Below are 22,139 nucleotides of genomic sequence, written 5' to 3' on the forward strand. Positions count from 1 at the left end.
ACCAGTTCGCACCTATTCGGTAGAACCGGTTCGTCAAATCTACCGAACCGGTTAGAAGAGGTTCCACCAGTGGACCCGGAAAGCAGGCCACACCTACAGAAGAGGTTCCAAAGTTTTTTGAAACCCACCACTGGTCCTTGGATATGATTATTCTACACTATCATGCTCATGTTTATAAAACTCAGTGCCTCTGTGAAAGGTAAGGATGACTACCGCGTCTGTGGTGCAATCAGAACATTGCGTGTGTTGAAGTTGTTTTAACGCAAACCAAAGATGCCTTTTAAAAAACAAGTTTACGTCATATTCTTATGCATGCCAGTGCTGTGTGTGAGGCAATTTAAGGTGGTTCTGACAAGTGTCGTCGGCATCTTCATATCCGGTCACATGGGTTGCAAGCCACTCCCACAAAGGAGGCCACACCCACAGAGTAGGTTCGAACAATTTTTGAAACCCACCACTGCTGCAGCCATAATAACTATGAGTCAGTTGCCAAGCATCTGAATTTTGATCACATGACCATTGGAATTCTGCAGCGGTGTGAAAAACGATCATAAATCACTTTTTTCTGTGCTATTGTAAATTTGAACAATCACTGAACAGTTTATAAGTTGACATCTACCTGAATTGACCTGTTAAGTTTGTCAGTCCTCAATGTGGTCATCCCAATTTCATCATAGATAGGGCACTAATGAACAACGTCCTTTCCACCCAGAGGCAAAGGCTCTGTTTCACTGGACATTTGCAGAATCTCATCTGAGATATGCTAAAATTTCAATATATAGCATATTCTGTAAGTAGAAAGATGTAAAAGCCTTCCTCAATGGAGTATGGTGATCTTAAGCAAATACTGGAGGCAGTTCTGTTTCTTATAACGACATATTTGATGACTCTACCGTAACGATGTCTCTACTGGCATCCAATTGAAGAAGACAATCTCAAAATGTTTTCTTGTGAAAAACGGAGAATACAGTTGTAGGACATGACACAAATATCTGGACCACGTATTCCCATACTTCACATAACAGAATTGAACTAGGTGAGGTAGGTATAGTACCTTGGAAATGATAAATGGGCTTAACAGAGAAGGAAAGTAACCCTTAGTTCATCCTTAAATGAGCAGAAGGCTACCCAAAAGATGGCCAACAATCTTCCTTAGGAAATTGTTCTGGACTAATTTCAGCTGCCTTGGATCTAGGATATTTTCATCTTTAGTAAAACTGTTTAGGAAACAAAATTGGCAATTTTTGGATATTAGTGTTCTTGCATTTATTGTTATGGTTTTAATTTCAATATTAATTTTAATTATTAATTTTAATTAATTAATTTTAATCTCTTGGATGTAGGAGATTGTATCACATCTTAATTTCTTATGCTTTTGAATTGCTTAATTCGGACAATTGCTAAATACCGGAGATAAATAAATATAAATACAAAACTGATTTATACTAAGCCAGATCAATGGTATGTTTAATTCAGTATTGTTCATGCTAAATGACAGAGGCGTTACAGGTGCTCAGAAAGGAGTTCCTGACTATTCTTGGAGATGCCAGGGATTGAAAATAGAGTTTTTCTGCATCGAAAGCACATTTTCTGCCACTGAGCTACAATCCTCTGAAAATAGAGGATACATGTACACTTCACACAACAGCTCTCATAGCAACCTTTAAACAAACCATAGTTTAAGGGAGTGGTCTCCAACTTTGGAAACTTTAAGACCTGTGGACTTCAACTCCCAGAGTTCCTCAGCCAGCTGGCTGAGGAACTCTGGGAGTTGAAGTCCACAGGTCTTAAAGTTGCCAAGGTTGGAGACCACTGGTTTAAGGTACTCTGTGAATCCAATTCTCTTTACCTCAAAACTTCAGAATCAGTTTGCCATAGCCATTCTATGCCAAAACAACATTCAAAGCAAAAAGTGAAATAGGGCAGGGATCCTGAATAATGTCAAAGAACACATCTGTGAAAACAGTGAGACCCAGGAGCATCATTTTTTTGACTTCTGCAGTGATGAAAATGTATCAGATTTATACATAAATTGCTGGAATCCTTCAATGAGTAGAACTAATGTTATATGATAGGAGGAGTTTAAAGTCATATACAGTACATGTTACCATCTGTGTTTATAGTGCAACTGTACAGTATTACACAAACCATCTGTCACGGCGGCCTCCCTCAGTAACCAAGAAAGAAACCACTTTTGCAGAATTAAGTGTACTTGTACTGATCATGAGTAGATAGCAGCTAGGCAAAGCAAGATCTGAGGCAAAAGCGCGCGTAATCATAGATATCAATATGTGACCCAACCCGATCCCCCTGGTAACCCCATCCCATAGTCCAATCCGCACACCCCACAGGTGTCATGTGGGAGACATCTTCAAAAAGCATCATCAGGTTGGTATGCCGGACAGTTGGCCTTGGTGGCAAATCCTCTCTCTGCAGCATGCGCAGTAGATGGTGAGAACAACTCCCTTTTCACAGTCACTCCTGCACTGAACACTTCCCCACCCAAACACTATGCCCCCCCTCCCCGTTTCAATGGCAGCCGAAAGCAAGCAGCAAAACAGAGGCTGACACCATCTCAGTAGCATCGCACCTGCAGAAAAGGGAGATCTTTCTGTTTCAAATTATTGTTTTAAGGAAAGTTTAACAACTTACATGTGTGCCTGTGCAGATGTGCAATAACGCTGTATGGGTTTAAGAATACATCATGCTGCTTATAGAGATGTAATTTCCAATAAAAAAATACTTACTCAAAATAGTATTTTATTTGTAAACTGCCCATTTTTTGTAAAAAAAAAAAAAAAAAAAGTTTACTTGTAAACTGCCCATCTCGCCTAGAGATGTAGGCAGCATATAATGTGGTATAGAAGGTTTATATCAGCAGTGGGTTTCAAAAATTGTTCAAACCTACTCTGTGGGTGTGGCCTCCTTTGTGGGAGTGGCTTTCCGCCCATGTGACCGGATGGGAATTGCTTGCCGCCCATGTGACCGGATATCAAGATGCCGACGACACTTGTCAGAACCACCTCAAATTACCTCACACACAGCACTGGCATGCATAAGAATATGATGTCAACTTGTTTTTTAAAAGGCATCTTTGGTTTGCGTTAAAACAACTTCAACACACGCAATGTTCTGATTGCACCACAAACGCAGTAGTCATCCTTACCTTTCACAGAGGCACTGAGTTTTATAAATATGAGCATGATAGTGTAGAATAATCATATCCAAGGACCAGTGGTGGGTTTCAAAAAATTTTGGAACCTCTTCTGTAGGTGTGGCCTGCTTTCCGGGTCCACTGGTGGAACCTCTTTTAACCGGTTCGGTAGATTTGACGAACCGGTTCTACCGAATAGGTACGAACTGGTAAGAACCCACCTCTGAAACTCACTGAGTAACTTTGGAACAGCCCATCTCTTCTTTCAGTTCAACAAAACTGACACATTTGTTGTGGGAAAACCAAAGGAGAAGAGAATGCAATAGAGTACTTCAAGATACTAAAGTGACAGCACTATATAAATCTAACTAATACATACATATACATTTCTTGCCCACCCATCTACTCACGCTTAGTAAACTGAAATTATCACTTGGCCTTCTTGAAATTCTGATTTTCCTTTCTAAGTGTAACATTTTGGGATCTCTGATATGTTGCTGGATAAAGAATACTTCTGGATCTCCTTATTATATTTAAATCCTGGTTTTCTGAATAAAATGCAGTGGCTGAGTTCATACATAGAATTAAGCCATAAACAAAAATGGCTGAATTAATCTGACATATAAAGCCAAAAGTAAACAAACCACATTTCAGTTTAAAGAGGCATGAGAATTCAATCATTGGGGGGGGGGGGTGTTGCCTTTCCTTTTTTTTTATTTCCCTCTCTCTTTTTGGACAAAGAATTATTAAGCGAACACCCTGCTCTTCTGCATCAACTGAAGTCAATATACTGATTCCATACCCATGTCATTCAGTAGCATAGAGAAGTAATATTTGCAGGAGAAAACAATCGGAACAATTGCTTGGGAAAGTGTAAGATATTGAAATAAAAAAGTCACATCAGGTAAATGGGCTGTGATATGTATTACGTGCCATATTTGTGAACCAGATGTTACAGTATTAGGATAAAGATTTAGAGTGGATTTAGTCTTCTTTTTTAAATCTTTGATATTTTATCTCTTTCCATGACTGATTCAACTCTAACCTTTGTTTTATTTTATTCTTTTCTTAGGAGAAAACAAGCATGTTATATCCTCTATTCCAATCTTTCTTCCACATAGCCAGTCAGCTCAGTAATTAGGGATGCATATATTGGAGATAAAAGCTTGCACTGTAAGTGAGGATTGCTCCTATTTTAATATACCAGCATATATCACAAATTCCTGAATTTTATACAGAAACATCTGGCAACTAGCTAAGAAATGAAAAAAAGAGAAGGGAAAGGGAATGCTTGGACTCTTCGCTTCTTTTGGCAATTTTTAATTTCTTTCATCTTTGAATTTGCAATAGAGGTGCCAAGAAAGATGGAAACTATAGGAGAAATTAGTACTGCAGTATGGGTGGTATATGCAAACTGTATCCATTTGAAAACCATAGGAAAGATCATAGCGTTGATGATGATGACCTGGACTGGAAGCCATGACAATGATTTATAAACTGCAGAAGTTGTAGATAAAAGTAGACATCCACTTTTCTGTGGAAAATTCCTCACTGTATTGAATTAATCTATTTTGTGACATTCCTTCCCAATGGTATCCTGAGAGGTCTGGGGGTTTTTCCTATGCTTTTTATTTTCCCCCTCTGAAATTTCAATTAACGATTATCCCAATATTAATTTAATCAAGAATTGAAGTAAATGAACAGCTCTATATTAAAATAAGTCTAAAATTATAATAATTTATTAAATTTCTCTTCCTAAAGGTGAAATACTATTTAAATATTGCTGACACAAAAAATTGTTTAGAAACATTGAATTCAGCAGAAACCCTTGTTAAGGGATATGTTGCCAAACATCAGCAAAACTGAAAGAATATTGAGTAATTGCATCACAGCTTCCTATTCTTAAAAAAAGTGTTGAAAACCAAGAGAGTTGTCTTGAATAGAGAATTAAGACTTAAATTAACCATATATGACTCTTAATAGATATTCAATCTGTCTGAAGTCAAAGTTGTACTTCTAAACAAGTACATGATATCAGAAAAGTTTCATTTCTGTCTTAACTGCATTTAGAGAGAGAGAGAGAGAGAGAGAGAGAGAGAGAGAGAGAGAGAGAGAGAGAGAGAGAGAGAGAGAGAGAGAGAGAGAGAGAGAGAGAGAGAGAAACTTCTTCTCTTCTATCTCTCAATGTTTGTTCTAGTTGTCAAATAGGGTCATACATCCACAGCCTTGGTAATACAGTAAAATGTTGTTTTGTCTGGAGTACTGCTGATATGGGATGGAAAAGAGAAGAACTTAATTTAGCCAAGCCAAGAGCCAAGGTGGCGCAGTGGTTAAATGCAGCACTGCAGGCTACTGCTAGATCAGCAGGTCAGCGGTTCAAATCTCACCGGCTCAGGGTTGACTCAGCCTTCCATCCTTCCGAGGTGGGTAAAATGAGGACCCAGATTGTTGGGGGCAATATGCTGACTCTCTGTAAACCGCTTAGAGAGGCCTGAAAGGCCTATGAAGCGGTATATAAGTCTACTGCTATTGCTATTGCTATTAATTTAAATTAAAAAATTCATAACTGAATATTAAACACTTGTTGTGTTTAAACTTACTGAGTTCATCAACACTACTTAGCCCTGTATATCTCAAAATACCATGAAGCAAGTTACACATCCAGGTTTAGCATATGGGATCAATATTAGATAGAAGATATCATCAAATGATATCAATATCAGCTAAGCTGCTGCCCCCATTGAGATGATGCTGGTCCTGGACCATGTGACCTTTTGAAAATCCTTTAAAAAGGCGCTTTTCCAGCAAGCCTGGGGGTCCTCTGCCAACAGAAAGCCCATGTGTTGGCTTGTATCATGTTTAATGACGTGAGGAGGTCCTTTTTGACATCTTGGGTTTTTCTTTATATATTTTTTTGTTTATTGTTTTAATTTTTGATCTTACTGTACACTGCCCAGAGTTACCTTGTATGAGATAGGCAGCCATATACATTTCATAAATAAATAAATTAGTGGAACAACATGCCTCCAGAACTTATAAACTGCTCCAACACTGAAAGTTTTTAAGAAGAGATTGGATAACCATTTGTCTGAAATAGTGTAGGGTTTCTTGCCTAAATAGGGAGTCAGACTAGAAGACCACCAAGGTCCCTTCCAACTCTGCTATTCCATTCCATTCTAAATCTACTATGCAGCAAAAATATTCAAAGAAAGAAAAAGAAACTCTTGCATGTAGAAAGATGGCAAATCAACTTAAAAAAACAGACTAGATGAGGGCAGAACCTTGACATATTTAGAATTCACGAACAGAGTTTCTTCTTCAGGGAATGCACTCAACTATTTCCTGCAATGGACTTCAGTATAGCCCCCAAAATGGCATTTTTATAGTATTTTCTTTATTAGTTTGCAATCTGCTGTAAAAAAAATATCATCAATATGTCATTTGGCCAGGCACTATTTCAGTGAAGATTCAAATGAATCTAACGGATACAGCATAAATCAGGATTAAAAATAGAAGAAATCTAGGTTACGGTAGTCTTTCTCAACCCCAGGTTAGATATTTCAGAGTTTGATACATCTGGAAAACAGTTTGGAAAGGGCTAGCTGTACTTGGTTTCAACATCAGGTTAAAAACTAAAATAAGATCAGATCCATAAGACCACATGAACAAAGTACAAGATAAGAAAACACATGCACTTATTTCTAAATCAAACTCAAAGTACCCCATAGATTTGTCTTCCGAATGAAATCAGCATGACTATTAATCATGCAGTGAGTGTTACTGGGGGGAAAAAGCATTGTTCTACTAGGACATGCAGTGATTTTGTTAAGTTTAGAGAGGATTTTCCTATATTGGACTTTAAAAAGCAGTTTAAAACTAAGCAAAAACAAAGCAAAAAAGCCCTTCACTGATGCTTTCATCCATTTTTTTCCACATAGATATAATGCATGTGAATTGTAGAGTTTTCAATCTCCAATGTTTTGATAGATTAGGATGAAATTATACCTTTTTAGAACTTCAGTTTACAGGACTTGGAATAATTTCTTGTACTTGAGCACTCTCAAATAAGTATGAAAACCTTTGTAATTTAATAAGAATTTCATATAGGAAATATTACATTATACTTTTGTTAATTAGTGGAAAGCATAAAGAATCATAAAATCAGTATTTAAAAGAAAAACAGTGATTTTATCTTATGCAGTTTTTCATCTTGGTACCTATTATCAATATTATTTTTCCTGCAATATAATGTTGTTTCATATTCAACAGTATATTTCAGGGGGGGAAACTATGTAGAATAAGCAAAAAAATAAATAAATCCAGACATACATGGTAACATTGCATACCGTATGCCAATATTTTCAACTGGATTTCACCCACTTCATGCCCTCCACCTTTGTTTGACTTTAATTCGCTAAATTACCCAGCCGTCGTTATGAGGACTCCTAGGTTGAAAAAGATAGATTGCACACAACCATCTTGTGAAGCATCTTAACTGAGAAATCAAGCACACTTCAGTAAAGTACATGACTATATTGTATTTCAATTCAAATGTGAAGGTCCTCTGGTTGTAGCCTTTGTCAATTATCTACACTGCTTCCCAAGCTTCATAAATGCAGACATGCTGTACCACAAATGTTCTCCCCTTGATGCTGTGTAAACTTTCTGACATGACCAGGATTTTCTCCAGTTTACCAATGGAGCTGTGTAAAATATAATATTTCAGTCTGTGCTTTGCCCCCATCTATTCTTGTTTTTTTCTCACATTTGTTTTGTTTTGTTTTCACACACAGGAGAGGGAGCACATTTGCGGAGGTAAAACTACCTCTCTCTTAAACTGACTGGGAAGGATAAAGGTGTGAACCTCAGGAGTTAGAAGGAAATTCTGTGAGATGCGACTCTTTGCCCTATATCTCCAAAAGAAATAATGCAAAAAATAATGAAATAAAAATACAAGTCTAGTCTCAAATTGGCACAGTTTTTGCATTTGGAACAGGCTGACACTGTGACAACTAAGCCATATTGTTTATTTGATTTTCAGTATATGATATCCTGGCACATGATTGCGCCACTCTATTAGGTTTATAATGTCAACTCTAAATTTGGAGTAACAGCATATTAAATTCAGGAATGCACCACCTCTTTCTTTCTCTCAAAAACTTGCAGACAGAGAAATTTCATGCTTAGTATTCCCAGAACATAACCTCAGAGCTGGAACCTATTTTTAATTCTATAAATATGAGAAAATAACATCAAGGCAAACTAGAGAACAGGAAACTGTCTTGGGTTAAAAAAAATACTACAAGTATGCGTAGTCACAAACGTTTCTGTCACGCTAAATGTATTTTTTTTAAAGAGCTATAACGATGCTTTAAACTTAATAGTGCTGAACTGTTTCAAGCAAATTTGAGGTTTAAATGTTGTGAAGATAGAAGAAGAAAAAATAGTAAATAAAAGGCAGCATGTAGGTGAGCAACTGAAGTTACAAATACTACCAAGTAACTCTTAAGTGCACTGTATCTCTCTACTTTTTAATATAGAACGTCTTAATTGTTTTGCAAGCATGATATGAGCTAAGTCTTCATTTTATTTGGAACTACATTGGAAAGAAAAGGGGTTTGAAGAAAGGGGTTGAAAATACATTCAGAAGAAACAGATTTAAAGTATAACGGATTGTTGGTTTACTGGAAGAATTAAAAAGCTCTGAAAAACGAAAAAAGATTATTCAAACCATGCAGAACTGATTAGTCATGAAGATCAGAATAGACTAATCCTAAAAATTCAAATTGGACTAAGCAATTCATTTAAACTTTGACTACATCACCATTTCAACCCACATCAAAAGTAGACAGTTCCCAAAAACAATGCAAATTGCACTCAAGTAGGAAATGAATGGGCACCCAAAAGTCATAACCATTCCATCTATAGAATTAGCTTCACCAGCATCTTTTAGCTCAGGTATCCTTGTTCTTGCCATAATGTTTGTTCTTGCTGTTCCTAGATCTGAGTCTGTGGGGTCGGGCTTATGTCTGTTCAGAGGATGTTGCGGATCATTCTCTTGCTTACTTCTCTTAGCATCTGCTACTACTTCTCTCCAGATGCCAGAGAGAGGATATATTTTCTCAGTTGGTATAGATTTGAGACATCCTGTCACTTAGTGTGCTGCTTCATTGACGGCAATGCCAACTTGTTTCGCTTGTGCAAATTCACCCCACACTGGAGCAGCATACTTTGCTGCAGAGATGCTCAAGGCCCAAAACTGATGTGCGCAACATAGATGGTTGAGCTCCCTATATGTAGCTTATCAACTTCCTGATGATATTATTCTTTGAACTGACTTTAGCATTAGTGTTCAGACAACACTATTTAAAGGAGAGTGTCCTGTCGAGTATCACGCTGAGATACTTCACTGTTGGACAATGCTGTAGTGTAGCCGGTTCCCTTGCAATGTAACATCCAATTCTTCTCTAGCCAAGCTGAGGTGGCGCAGTGGTTAAATGCAGCACTGCAGGCTACTTCAGCTGACTGCAGTTCTGCAGTTCGGCTGTTCAAATCTCACCGGCTCAGGGTTGACTCAGCCTTCCATCCTTCCGAGGTGGGTAAAATGAGGACCTGGATTGTTGTTGGGGGCAATATGCTGACTCTGTAAACCGCTTAGAGAGGGCTGAAAGCCCTATGAAGCGGTATATAAGTCCAACTGCTATTGCTATTGCTATCTCACTGATGCAGAGACTCTGAACACTTTACAATAGGGGTCTCCAACTCCGGGCTGCAGCCTATCTCCAGGCTTGAGCCATTTGGAACCAGGGCACAGAAGTGGTTAGCGAGTGCATGTGTGCACACTCATCCCCACCTGTGCAAACAGTGGGTGTGCACGTACATGCATGCTCAATTTGCATGAGTGGCAGCCCATGCTTAAGGAGCTAAGCTAATTTATACTATATTGGACCTATTCTGTACAGAGTATTTACATTATGCTGCAGAATTTGCATTCAACTCAAGGCATTGGGTTTGGCCTTTAACTTCTAAATTGGCTTGACCCATGCTATCTGAAGGACTGCTTACATATGTAAGAGTCGAGCAGAGCAGGAAGATCAATATTTGACTGATCAATAACAGCTATTACATTGGCTGGGAGGGGAGTATTGGGCTATCTCAATCAAAATTCAATGGTTTTAGAAATGCATCAATCATTACTGGTTCTCAAGGAAGACTTTTAGGAGATATGTTTAATAATGTGTGTTAGAACCAGGCCTCATGGCAATTGTGAAATCCTTGCTATGCTAAATTATCCATGGCCTCTTAACCATTTCAGGGCTCATAGGATCTAAATCAGTGGTTCTCAACCTTCCCAATGCCGCGACCTTTTAATACAGTTCCTCATGTTGTGGTGAACCCCAACCATAAAATTGGTGTCTCGGTTCCTAAGACCATCAAATATATGTGCTTTCCGATGGTCTTAGGCAACCCCTGTGAAAGGGTCGTTTGACCCCCAAAGGGGTCCCGACCCACAGGTTGAGAACCACTGATCTAAATTATAGCAAAATCAAATCACTCTAACTTAATGCTAGGTACAAATATAGGGAAACAAATGAATAGATGTCTCAAGCAAGCAAACTACACAATAGAAAAGTGATACTTTCCTAAATAATTTTATGAAACCTTCTTCCCTAGTGATTCTGCCAGTTTCTCCAAACCAATATTTTCCGGATGCATTTAAACTGTAGTTCTCAACATTCTTAACCAATATTGTATGGCTGTTGAAAAAGGTCAGCACTTTATTCTTTAGTGCACAGAATGCATTGCAGTCCAATGCATTATGTTCAGAATTAATGAAGGTGAATTCAATCATTCTTGCTCTCAAGTTATTGTACATAGGACTGCAACTTTGACCATTTAGATTCTACCTAATATTTCATTCACTATCCCGTGATTCAAATTATTTTTCAGAAAAAAAGGCAAGAAGGTAAAAAAATTAACTTTTCTAAAATCCTTATGAAACAATCACGTTATTTTTATACAGCAGAGACACTGGCTGGTTGGATAGATATAAACAAATTGAATGCAATCTTTTAAAATATTAGCTTTTAACATATTCTGTTGTAAATGATTAAAGGAAATTGCCCAGCATTTCTAAACTTAAAAAATTTTTATTTCATTTTTTTAATGTTTTTGCATTTGTAACAGCTAATTTCCCCCTTTTTAAATGGTGTCGTTTTCTGTCAACACTAACCTCTCCAGTGATTCTAGTAAAACAAATATTTCAATATATTTCAATCAATAAAGCCTTTAATATATAATTTTAAAAATAACACATATTAATCTTAGCTGATTCAGATTGTGTGAGATAATTGATTTCACTAAAGAGTTGGTGGTTGATTGCATATGAATACTAATGAGAAATTGATGAATTTTGAGTGTGTGTACAGATTATTGCATAGGACACAAATGGTTTCACTTCTGCCTGTTTCTGCCTCATTACCTACAATCCTTCACACATGTATATCTATTTTGTTTTTAAAACTACTGTGGTTCTCTACATTTAACTAGGATTCTTGTGCTTGATCATCTCTATACTGGTCCCCATTTAGTAGTCACCATTATACCAGTAATGTTTATAGATGTATCTACTATTGGAAGAGCATCTCTGATATGAGTCTACCTGTTTCTGTAATGATAAATTAAGCTTAAATATACTTTTAGGTTTAAAAAAAGATTTTAAAGAAAGTTATACATAATGTGTGTGCACCAGATGTTCTTAATATTTTAAGACATCATACAAATAGATGAATGCAGGATTTGAAGTAACTGATGTTTCCTTAGACAGAATAGCTTAATGTGGTCTGTACCACCCTCCAGATGTTTAATGCACTAATAAAGAGCACAACATGCCACAGAGAAATAAAGGCAAGAAATTAAAGCAAACTTAAAAAACTTTTCCTCCACAGAATTCTCCTCTCACTCATCCATTTACTTTTTCAGACTTATGAAAAGCAGTTAAAAAGCCATTAACACATACACTGTCACGTTGAGAGAGTAACCTTCTCACGTGCAAGATCTGATCGAGGAATTAAAAACAAAAAACCCCGTCCCCATTATTCTGATGAAGGCCATGCGGGATTGCAACCCCAGAATGCCCTAGTCCTCCAGCCACCGTGTGCTCATCGGAAATGCCTGAAATTAAAACCCCAAGGCATTTGAATGGTAATTATTTGGAGAAGGCGATCCTAACGGGGAAATCCTGGAAAGAAAACAGACCCATTGTACTGAAAGGGATGGACTGTTTCGTGGGCAGATTCCTTTTTTAAAAAAAATAATCCGATATCATTTTATTGGAAGCAAAGCGGACGGTGCCCGTGCTTCTATCTATCTATCTATCTATCTATCTATCTATCTATCTATCTATCTATCTATCTATCATCTATCTATCTATCTATCTATATCTATCTATCTATCTGTCTATCTATCTATCTCTATCTCTCTCTCTCTCTCTCTCTATCTATCTATCTATCTATTTATCTATCTCTCTCTATCTCTCTCTCTATCTCTATCTATCTCTCTATTTATCTCTCTCTATCTCTCTCTCTCTATCTCTCTCTCTATCTCTCTCTATCTCTCTCTATTTATCTCTCTCTATCTCTCTATTTATCTCTCTCTATCTCTCTATCTATCTCTCTATTTATCTCTCTCTATCTCTATCTCTCTCTCTCTATCTATCTATCTATCTCTCTATCTCTCTCTATCTATCTCTCGATCTCTCTCTATCAGAAGCCATCGCAGAAGAGATGAAGAGGTTCACCTCCGATAGTTTCTCTCCCCCCCCCCCCACCAATCCTCTCTCTTTGAAATGAAATTACCCCCGAGTCGACTCTCCTTCCCCTAAACAGCCTAAACCGGGCTGGTTATCAAATGCAAAGTTAAAGAGCCGCTGCCGCCCCAGGGGCTTCTCGCCAGAGCATCGTTTCAACCTCCATTCCTCAAATCTCCCACCGAGGGCTTGAAATGAACTCTTGGTTTGACCTTCTCGGGGAGCAGCCGCGCCGAACAACACGCAGCCTCGGAGTCGCCGTTTGACTCTCTCTCTTTCTTCTTTCTCCTTCCTTCCTTCCTTCCTTCCTTCCTTCCTTCCTTCCTTCCTTCCTTCCTTCCTTCCCCACCCATCGCCCTCCTGCACTCCCCGGGTGCTCGTTTCCAAGGCGAAGACACCCTCCGGGGCTTCCCACCGCGGTCAAGGAAAGCGCCCAGCGGGCATCTCCCGGCTGCCCGATCGCCAGCTGCTACCTTTGCCCTGGTCGGGGCAGCATTGGGCGCGTCCCCGGCACCTCAATGCAAGGCAAAGCCATCTGAACGTACCTTGATAATACTGCTCCTCCGAGGGGTCGCCCGGGCCGCTTCCAAGAGCCCGGAGTCCGAGTCGGTTGCCAGGGTGCTGGCAAAGCGCTCCGCGGCGACGGTGCCGGTCCCGGCGAGCAAGACTCCGCTCCTCCGTTCCCTTCTCTTCCCTAGAGACGCCGCGGACATCTCAAAGGCTCCGGGCTCCGAAGACATCTCCGCGTCTTCCTCGCCCTTGGGAGGGATCACGGGCGGAGGTTCTCGGTTCGCCGAGCCTTGGGCCATGGCGGGTCCCGCTCCACCAAGCCGAGTCTCAACTTGCGGGAGGCCACTTCGACAGAAAGAGCGGCGGGAAAGAGAGCCCCGTTCACTGCAGTGCAGCCGACCCGCCAAGTTTCTCCCGGGGAGTCATGGGGAGGGTGGCGCGGTTCAAAATCCACGGCTGGCTCGAGGAGCCCCAAGGTTAGTAGTTGCCCGTGCGCGGCTGCAGGAGAGAAGCGGTGGATGGCAGGGGAGGGGCAGGAAGGCGCTAAACTTGGACAATGAGGGAGTTTTCCAGCCGCAGAGAATTACAAAGCAACAGCCACCCCCCTCACACGCCCATCCAAACGGAGACGCTCTTCCTCGCCGTCTGAGATTAATACGCGCATCTCATATATGCACATATACATACATACACGAGGCAGCTATAGCTAGACAAAGCTATAGCTATAGCTATATATATAGGTAGGTAGATGGGTAGGTATAGGCAAACAGAGAAAGAGAAAGACGCGCTGCTCTCAAGTACGCGCCAAGGAAGACGCTCTCCGAGCCATGCGAAGCCCGCCAACCAGCAGGAAGTGCAGCCGTTCTTACTCTTCTCCCCTGTGACAGACAAGAGCCTGGACTGCTTTTTGACAGACGAGACTGATAGACGTCAGCCAGGGCCAGTAATCGCGGGAGAAGCGTTTTGATCGGAGCCGGCGCGGCCTATCGTTGCCCCGCGGGGCGTGGCCAAGGGATAATGTGCGCGCGTTTCTGCTCGCGCGCGCGCGCGCGCACGGGGCGCGGGCAGGGGTTGGGGGGGGGAGAGGCGCGGGCTGGTGTACATTGAAAGAGAAAGAGGAACGCGTTCTTCGTTGAGAGCGGGTCTCAGTCATTGAACATGCGTTTGCAATGGCTTTATTTTATTTTATTTATATTTGCTTGCGAGCTCCTTTGGCAGTTGTTGTATTGGAAGGCACCACAGAATAGCAGCGAATAAATACATGTGCCATGCAGTGAAAAGTCTTAGGCAGGTAGCCTACTGAATCGAGTTAGATGGCAAAATAGCAATAGCAATAGCAATAGCAGTTAGACTTATATACCGCTTCATAGGGCTTTCAGCCCTCTCTAAGGGGTTTACAGAGTCAGCATATCGCCCCCACAGTCTGGGTCCTCATTTCACCCACCTCGGAAGGATGGAAGGCTGAGTCAACCTTGAGCCGGTGAGATTAGAACCGCTGAACTGCAGATAACAGTCAGCTGAAGTGGCCTGCAGACCTGCACCCTAACCACTGCGCCACCTCGGCTCAGTGACAGACAGAGCCTGGACTGCTTTTGACAGACAAGACTGATAGACGTCAAAATAATCCTCTTTGGCATGCTACGCCCAGAGTAACTTCGAGGGGAAAGTGTTCTTGTGCTTACCTGCTGCCTCTTCCTTTAGCTTGATTGTGAAGAATACAGATCCTTCCAAAGTGGTTTAAAATATAATCACAATTTAATCATGAAAAATTGCCAACAGGTGATGCTCGCACACCCTTTCCAACCTGTTATATATTCCAGCAAAGTTAAACAGCATCTCCCTTTGCCTCCTGTAAACATGACATTCATCTATCTGGTAGAAGGACCAAACCCTTGACAAAGCTGAACTTAAAATGATATGCCTGGACTTTTTCTTTCTTAAGAAAGGCACTTTCTTTTTCAGGATGAAATACTGCTTGGTGCAATATCTTATTTGTTTAGTGCAAATTTGTTACATACTTCGGTATAGCAAACATTACCAGAAGAATCAGAATGGAACTACAGTACAAAAATAGCCTTTTTAGGGCCTTATGGATTTCTATATCATCGTCATATGACTGAGGATAGTAAAGTCCTCAATTTCACAAGATTTTGTCTAAGGGAGTGGAACAATAAAGAATTCAGCTTGAAAGAATCACCAGGTGCCATTTTTGGCCGAGGCCTGACAAGCGCATTAGTCGCTTAAAGGAAAGGTTTAAATACTTTTGCCACGCACAAATGTGTAACTTTGGATCATTTTCCTCAAAAAAAATATCAATGAATAAATATAATGGTTCTGATTCATTTGTTTAAGTGGGTTCTCTATGTAATTTTAGGACATGTGGGGAACATGTTTATGAAGAAATATTGAAAATTAAAAATATTTCACACACTTTTAAGAAAATCTGCCTTCTGCTTTCAGAGCAATCTTCCAAGATACCTCATTTAGAGTATGCTGCACAAATCTACCCTGTTAGTAATATGTTTGGAACCAGCATACCAGTTGGAGGCCTATCTGGCCACAACCTCCACCTACGAGGCAACAGTACATGCATTTGAGAAAATGATTAGTCGTAGACAATTCTTGGACAACCTCTTTGCCTTTTTAAAATTATCTTTGCAACATGCAAACTTTCTGGAGAAATGAGATTGATTTTTTCCTGCAGATATAGGAAGTTTTCAAGCCAATGGTAAGGAATGATGGACTGCAGTCTAATAACTGAAGGCCATAATCTCACTATCAATGGCATAATTTAAAAAAAGGGAAATCTCCTCAACCGAGACAATAGTGTTGGATTGACATGCAAATGGGAGGAGAAAGAACACCCATGTTCTCAATTACTTCCAACTTAATTGAGAAGTGTTGTTGGTTTTTTCCACATTGTGCTTCCCTGTGTAATATTTTAAAGTGGTCCAGACATCTATAATGAATTCCTTGCCTATCTAGTCACAAAAATCAACTGTACAACAGATAGATTAACTCTAAACAGATTAACATCAAAATAAACTGATAAGAAAGCAACATATAGGAACATGTAGACGTCTGCAGGTTAGTTATACTATACTTTAAGAATGTGAGGGGACAGAATATCAAGTAACATTTCAGTATATTGCAAAGTCATCAATACTGTAGATCTGTCAAGTTTCTTTCCTACATCAGCTATTCAAACAATGGAACAGAAGTCAAATTATTATACCCCAAAGGACAGATCCAGTACAGATGTCAGAATTGTTTGAACAAACTTATCGCACCAGAATATAAGCATGGATATGGGTTCAAAACCAAAAAAAGAGATCATCATTATTTGTACATTGACAAGGGTAGCCAGTTAGTCTGTGGCAACCAGTGGACTACATTGACAGCTGAAAAACCCAAGGCTGTAAATTATCCGAAGCCTCTTTTATTATTTTGGACAGGTACCTCCATTTCATTGCTTTAGTTCAATAAAATTGCACTCGCTGTCAGCAGCTTTCATTTATTAAAGCACAATCTACTCCAATATCTCTAATAATAAGTTTATATTCACCAGCAGTGGAAGAATAGAACCTATTAAAAAATTTTGAAATGTGATATTTGTCAAAATAATGTGGTCTTTTGCTTTCTGGGTATGGACCACTGCAAGTTATTTTATTCTATTTTTGTGACATAAAAATTGTGTTTGTGTGTGTGTGTGTGTGTGTGTGTATTTGTTTTTGTAGATTTTCATGGGTGTAGGTATGCTGGTCTTGTTGTGTTCAGATCTTTTCCCATGTAAGAATCTTACACGGGAAAAGACCCGAATACAACAAGACAAGGATACCTACACCCGTGAAAATCTACAAAACAAATACACACACACACACACAAACACAGATATATACTGATCTTGTTGTATCCGGGTCTTTTCCCATGTAAGATTGAGATTGTCTTGGCGAGGTCCCATTCGCCATCTTCAGGCTGGTGTTTTCGGCTTCATGCTTGTGCGAGTAAAACGTGGTCAGAGCTGCCGTCTCTCTATAAATCTTGGTAGGGTGGTGGGTGGAGTGCTGGCTTTGTTGCTGTAAGTGGGTTGATTGGCTGTATAGTTACATCCTGATTGGTAGATGGAGTTGATGTTTGTAGATTGGTTGGCTGTTTCGTATCATGTGTGGCTGAGGTGCTGGCTGTGTGTCCATTGTTCTTTTGTGTTGTAACAACTACAAACATCAATTCCATCTACCAATCAGGATGCAACTACACAGCCAATCAACCCACTTACAGCAACAAAGCCAGCATTCCACACACCCCCACCAAGATTTATAGAGAGACAGCAGCTCCAACCACACTTTACTCGCACAAGCACACCAGCCTGAAGATGGCGAGTTGGACCTCGTCGAAACATTGCCAAGACAATCTCAATCTAACACAGGAAAAGATCCGAATACAACAAGACCAGCATACTTACACCGGTGAAAATCTATGAAAACATATATATACATATACATATACATATACATATACATATACATATACATATACATATACATATACATATACATATACATATACATATACATATACATATACATATACATATACATATAAATACACACACACACACAAACACACACACACACACACACACACATATATATATATACCGTATTTTCACGACCATAAGCCGCACCGGATTGTAAGCCGCAGTATCAGTTAATGTTATTTTTTTAAACTTTTTTCACATATAAAGCGCACCGGGTTATAAGCCGCGCTCAGAGACCCGGCTCCCCTTGGTTCCTCATCGAATCACGTGCGCAGGTTGCAACTGGAACTCCATCTGCCCGAGTTGGGGCATTTTCTGGCTTGGGACGCTCCGGCGGCTTCTTCGGGAGGCAGCCTCCAGCCCCGGCACCTTTCGGCCGAGCCTCTCCCGCCAGGCGGCCGCCTTCCTCCGCTGAGCGGCCCCGCGCAGCCACGCCAGCGCGGGGGCCTGGGGCGCCGCGGTCAGGTCGCTCTGTCCTCTCTGCCTCCCGCGCCTTGCCCGCCGCCCGCCCGCCCAGGATGCTGACCTACTGCCATGCCCCGCGCCCGCCACTGGCCCGCTCCTGCGCCTCCGCTGCCGCCGCCGCCGCCCTGCTCGGAGTCCTCTGGCTGCACGCCTGCTGCGGCATGCCCCATGTCATCCGCATCGGTGAGCCAGGCGGGGGGGGATGGGGGCGGGCAGGGCGCCCGGGTTGCGGTCCCCGAGGCGGGCGGGTGGGCGCACGTGGCAGGCGTCGGCTAGCGGGACATTTCTGGCGCGGGAGGCTTCGGGCTCCGCTGCTCTCCCGGCTCTTGCCCGGCCGGCGTGGTGTGCTGGGAAGACCGGCGCCGCACCGGCCACCCGCGCGCCCTTGACCGGCAGCGCAGAGCCGGCTGGGGCGCGGAGCGGAGTTAGGCAGGGCGACTGCCGGGGCGGATGGGGTGCTTGGCGCCGGCAAATCCTGAAGGGCTGCGCCGGTCTGCCGTCCCTTCTTGCGGCGGCGGGGGTGACGGAACAGCCCAGTCCATAGGGGCTGGGAGCTGGGTGGCTCTCTGCTCCGACTCAGAAAGTAGCGAGGTTGAAGGGAGAGACCCGAGGGACGTGTGCATGCTTGCGAGCTTCAAGTTTGAGCGTCGGGAGGGAGAGATTTTCGATCTTTTTTCACACATAAAGCGCACCGGGTTATAAGCCGCACTGCCGGTTTTTGATAAAATTTTAGGATTTTAAGTGCGGCTTATGGTCGTGAAAATACGGTATATTAGAAAATGCAGGTAGGCTTCAGTTTAACTTATTAGTCATGCATTAGTGCTAAAAGTTGATTGAAACATTGTGTTTCAGTTATTTAGTTTATTTGCACTAATAACTACAATTCTCCTAACAGTTTAAAGTTATTTAAAACAGTAAGACTGTCAAAATAATACATTAATAAATACAATGTATATAAATACATTTAATGAACAAACATTAATAAAACATAAAAATAAAAATATATAAAAAAACAATCTTGCTAGCAAAATGTTGGGACCTAAAATATTATTATTGTAATTATGTTTAGGAATGGTTTTACAGTAATCTAACCATGGAAGTTTTAATTTGGATATTGTAGACTGTAAGCTGCTGAGGATAATTTTGATTGTAGCAGAGAAGAACTAAATAAACAAATAAAATTAAAATGTACTATAAAAATCCTGAAATAATTAAGTCACTTGCTGAATTCAATATATTATTGTCATGGATTACAAATTTTAATTTCAATAAATCCAAAATAGAGGCTGCTGTGGGTTCAGATAACATAGTAAGCCTACTTTAACAACTTTATATGACGGGAGGAGAATAATGATGGCCTACATCAATTTCACTTTTGAGGCTTAATGAGTTGTCTGAAGACAGCCATAAGAATGTGGTAATAATCTGCTGTAAATGTCGTGTTAGCAGCACAGTAATGAATGTACCCCTGCAAATGTATATGGTTGATTTGATTTGGATTGATTTGGGGCATTGCCTGCTACAAGATAGCAACTATAAATCATTTATCTTTTTTTATATATATATCATTTTATTGACATTTATAGGCCGCCCTTTTCCCTAAGGGGACTCAGGGCGGCTTACATTTCATAGGAGGGGGGTGTAAGACAGGACACAAAAGAAATGTGAATAAAGGAAAGTAACCAATAAAACACAACATTTATTCGACATTCGGGCGGGGCGAGATTAGGATCTTATCCCCAGGCCTGACGGGATAGCCAGATCTTAAGGGCTGTGCGGAAGGTCTGGACGGTGGTGAGGGTGCGAATCTCCACGGGGAGATCGTTCCAAAGCGTCGGAGCTGCAACCGAGAAGGCTCTCCTCCGCGTAGTCGCCAGTCGGCACTGACTGGCGGATGGAATTCGAAGGAGGCCTACTCTATGCGATCTGATGGGACGCAGGGAGGTAATTGGCAGAAGGCGGTCTCTCAAATAGTCAGATCCACTACCATGAAGGGCTTTATGAATGGTGAGTAGCACCTTGAAGCGCACCCGGAGATCAACAGGTAGCCAGCGCAGCTCACGGAGGATCGGTGTTATGTGGGCGAACCGCGGTGCGCCCACAATCACTCGCGCGGCTGCATTCTGGACTAGCTGAAGTCGCCGGATGCTCTTCAAGGGCAGCCCCATGTAGAGCACATTGCAGTATCAGACCAATATTATAATTTCCTATTAGTACATTTTAGGTGAGTGAAAAATTGCTATGTTAAACAGTACGTAAAGCAAAACATTATAAACAAGAATAGAACTTCCATATACTGCAGAACATCTTACTAAGTAAAACTTCACTCAGCATGATTTGTATTTTTGTATTTATATTTTTCCATTAATTTGCAAACCTGGAAACAGAATATCTTTGTGACTGTATATATTCTGAATTTAAAAGATGTCCGTAATGTTTGCTAGAGGAGGATTGGTGATAGAGAGTAATAGGGACCAAAATGGGCTAGATAATTATGAGAAATAGTCAAGACCAAATTAATTATATAGATGGTGCAGAGTTTTTCTTTTTTTCTTTTATTCCGGGCAGTCTTCATTTTTAAACCTAGTATGCTTATTATAAAGTTCATTTTACTGTTTTCACTGAATAAATACTGTAGAACTGTATCAATTTTGCAATTTTTTCGCAATTGAAAATAAAATGCAGCGATGCAATCAGGCTAGAAAAAGAGTTGCTGAGCCTTATTTTAGAATGGTGGGGAGAAACACAGCGCTTGAGATTTGTCATTATATCTTTTGGTTGGTGAATTCAGTAAAGAAGATTTATATTCTAGGCTCAGAATACATTCTTCCAATTTCTTTGAGTAATTGTTTTCCTTACGTTGCTCATTGCTCAGGTCAAACACCAAATGCCTTCATTCAGGATTCTAAAAAGAAAAAAAAGATATTTTGCAAACAAGGCAAAATATTGTATTGTGCATTAAATTAATTGTGCCTTAAATGTGGCAAGTCCCATGCAAGGGGTGCGATACCCTTTTTTATAGCCATGTATAACAACAACTTTGCAAATGCCTAATTCTACAAATCTCAAGTTTAACTTTCCAAATAAGGCATAGTCCTGATTTCTCACTTTCTAACTGGTATGCTTTATCTCTGTTGCTAGAATCATAACAGTTTCTTCTCATTCCTTTTTTATCTGTTTGCATGACTTTCTCTCATCTCTCTGTAATGTTGACGTATTACCTTCCCTTCTAAAATGTATTAATTCAGGTTTTTTTAATAACTACTACCTAACAACACCTAGAACATTAGAGAATACTCAGTGGTGGGTTTCAAAAATTGTTAGAACCTACTCTGTGGGTGTGGCCTCCTTTGTGGGAGTGGCTTGCCACCCATGTGACCGGATGGGAGGGGCTTGCCGCCCATGTGACCGGATATGAAGATGCCGACGACACTTGTCAGAACCACCTTAAATCACCTCACACACAGCACCGGTATGCATAAGAATATGATGTAAACTTGTTTTTTAAAAGGCATCTTTGGTTTGCATTAAAACAACTTCAACACACGCAATGTTCTGATTGCACCACAAACGCAGTAGTCATCCTTACCTTTCACAGATACACTGAGTTTTATAAATATGAGCATGATAGTGTAGAATAATCATATCCAAGGACCAGTGGTGGG

At 40.6% G+C, this 22,139-nt stretch overlaps 1 protein-coding gene across 1 annotated transcript in view; it reads right to left on the minus strand.

The window, feature by feature from the left end:
• The window catches only part of PLCL1 (phospholipase C like 1 (inactive)), a 235,793-nt gene extending 221,498 nt beyond the window's left edge, over positions 1-14,295 (minus strand). Inside the window, exon 1 of the mRNA XM_087707449.1 lies at positions 13,508-14,295. Coding sequence (XP_087563575.1) covers positions 13,508-13,771 — 264 coding nt within the window. The 5' untranslated portion in view covers positions 13,772-14,295. The remainder of the gene's footprint in view (positions 1-13,507) is intronic.
• Positions 14,296-22,139: the final 7,844 nt, after the last annotated feature.

The sequence above is a fragment of the Thamnophis sirtalis genome, unplaced genomic scaffold (genome assembly GCF_051295495.1).
Source record: "Thamnophis sirtalis isolate CommonGarterSnake01/CBP01778 unplaced genomic scaffold, rThaSir2_p1.2 scaffold_1, whole genome shotgun sequence".
Classification (NCBI taxonomy): domain Eukaryota; kingdom Metazoa; phylum Chordata; class Lepidosauria; order Squamata; family Natricidae; genus Thamnophis; species Thamnophis sirtalis.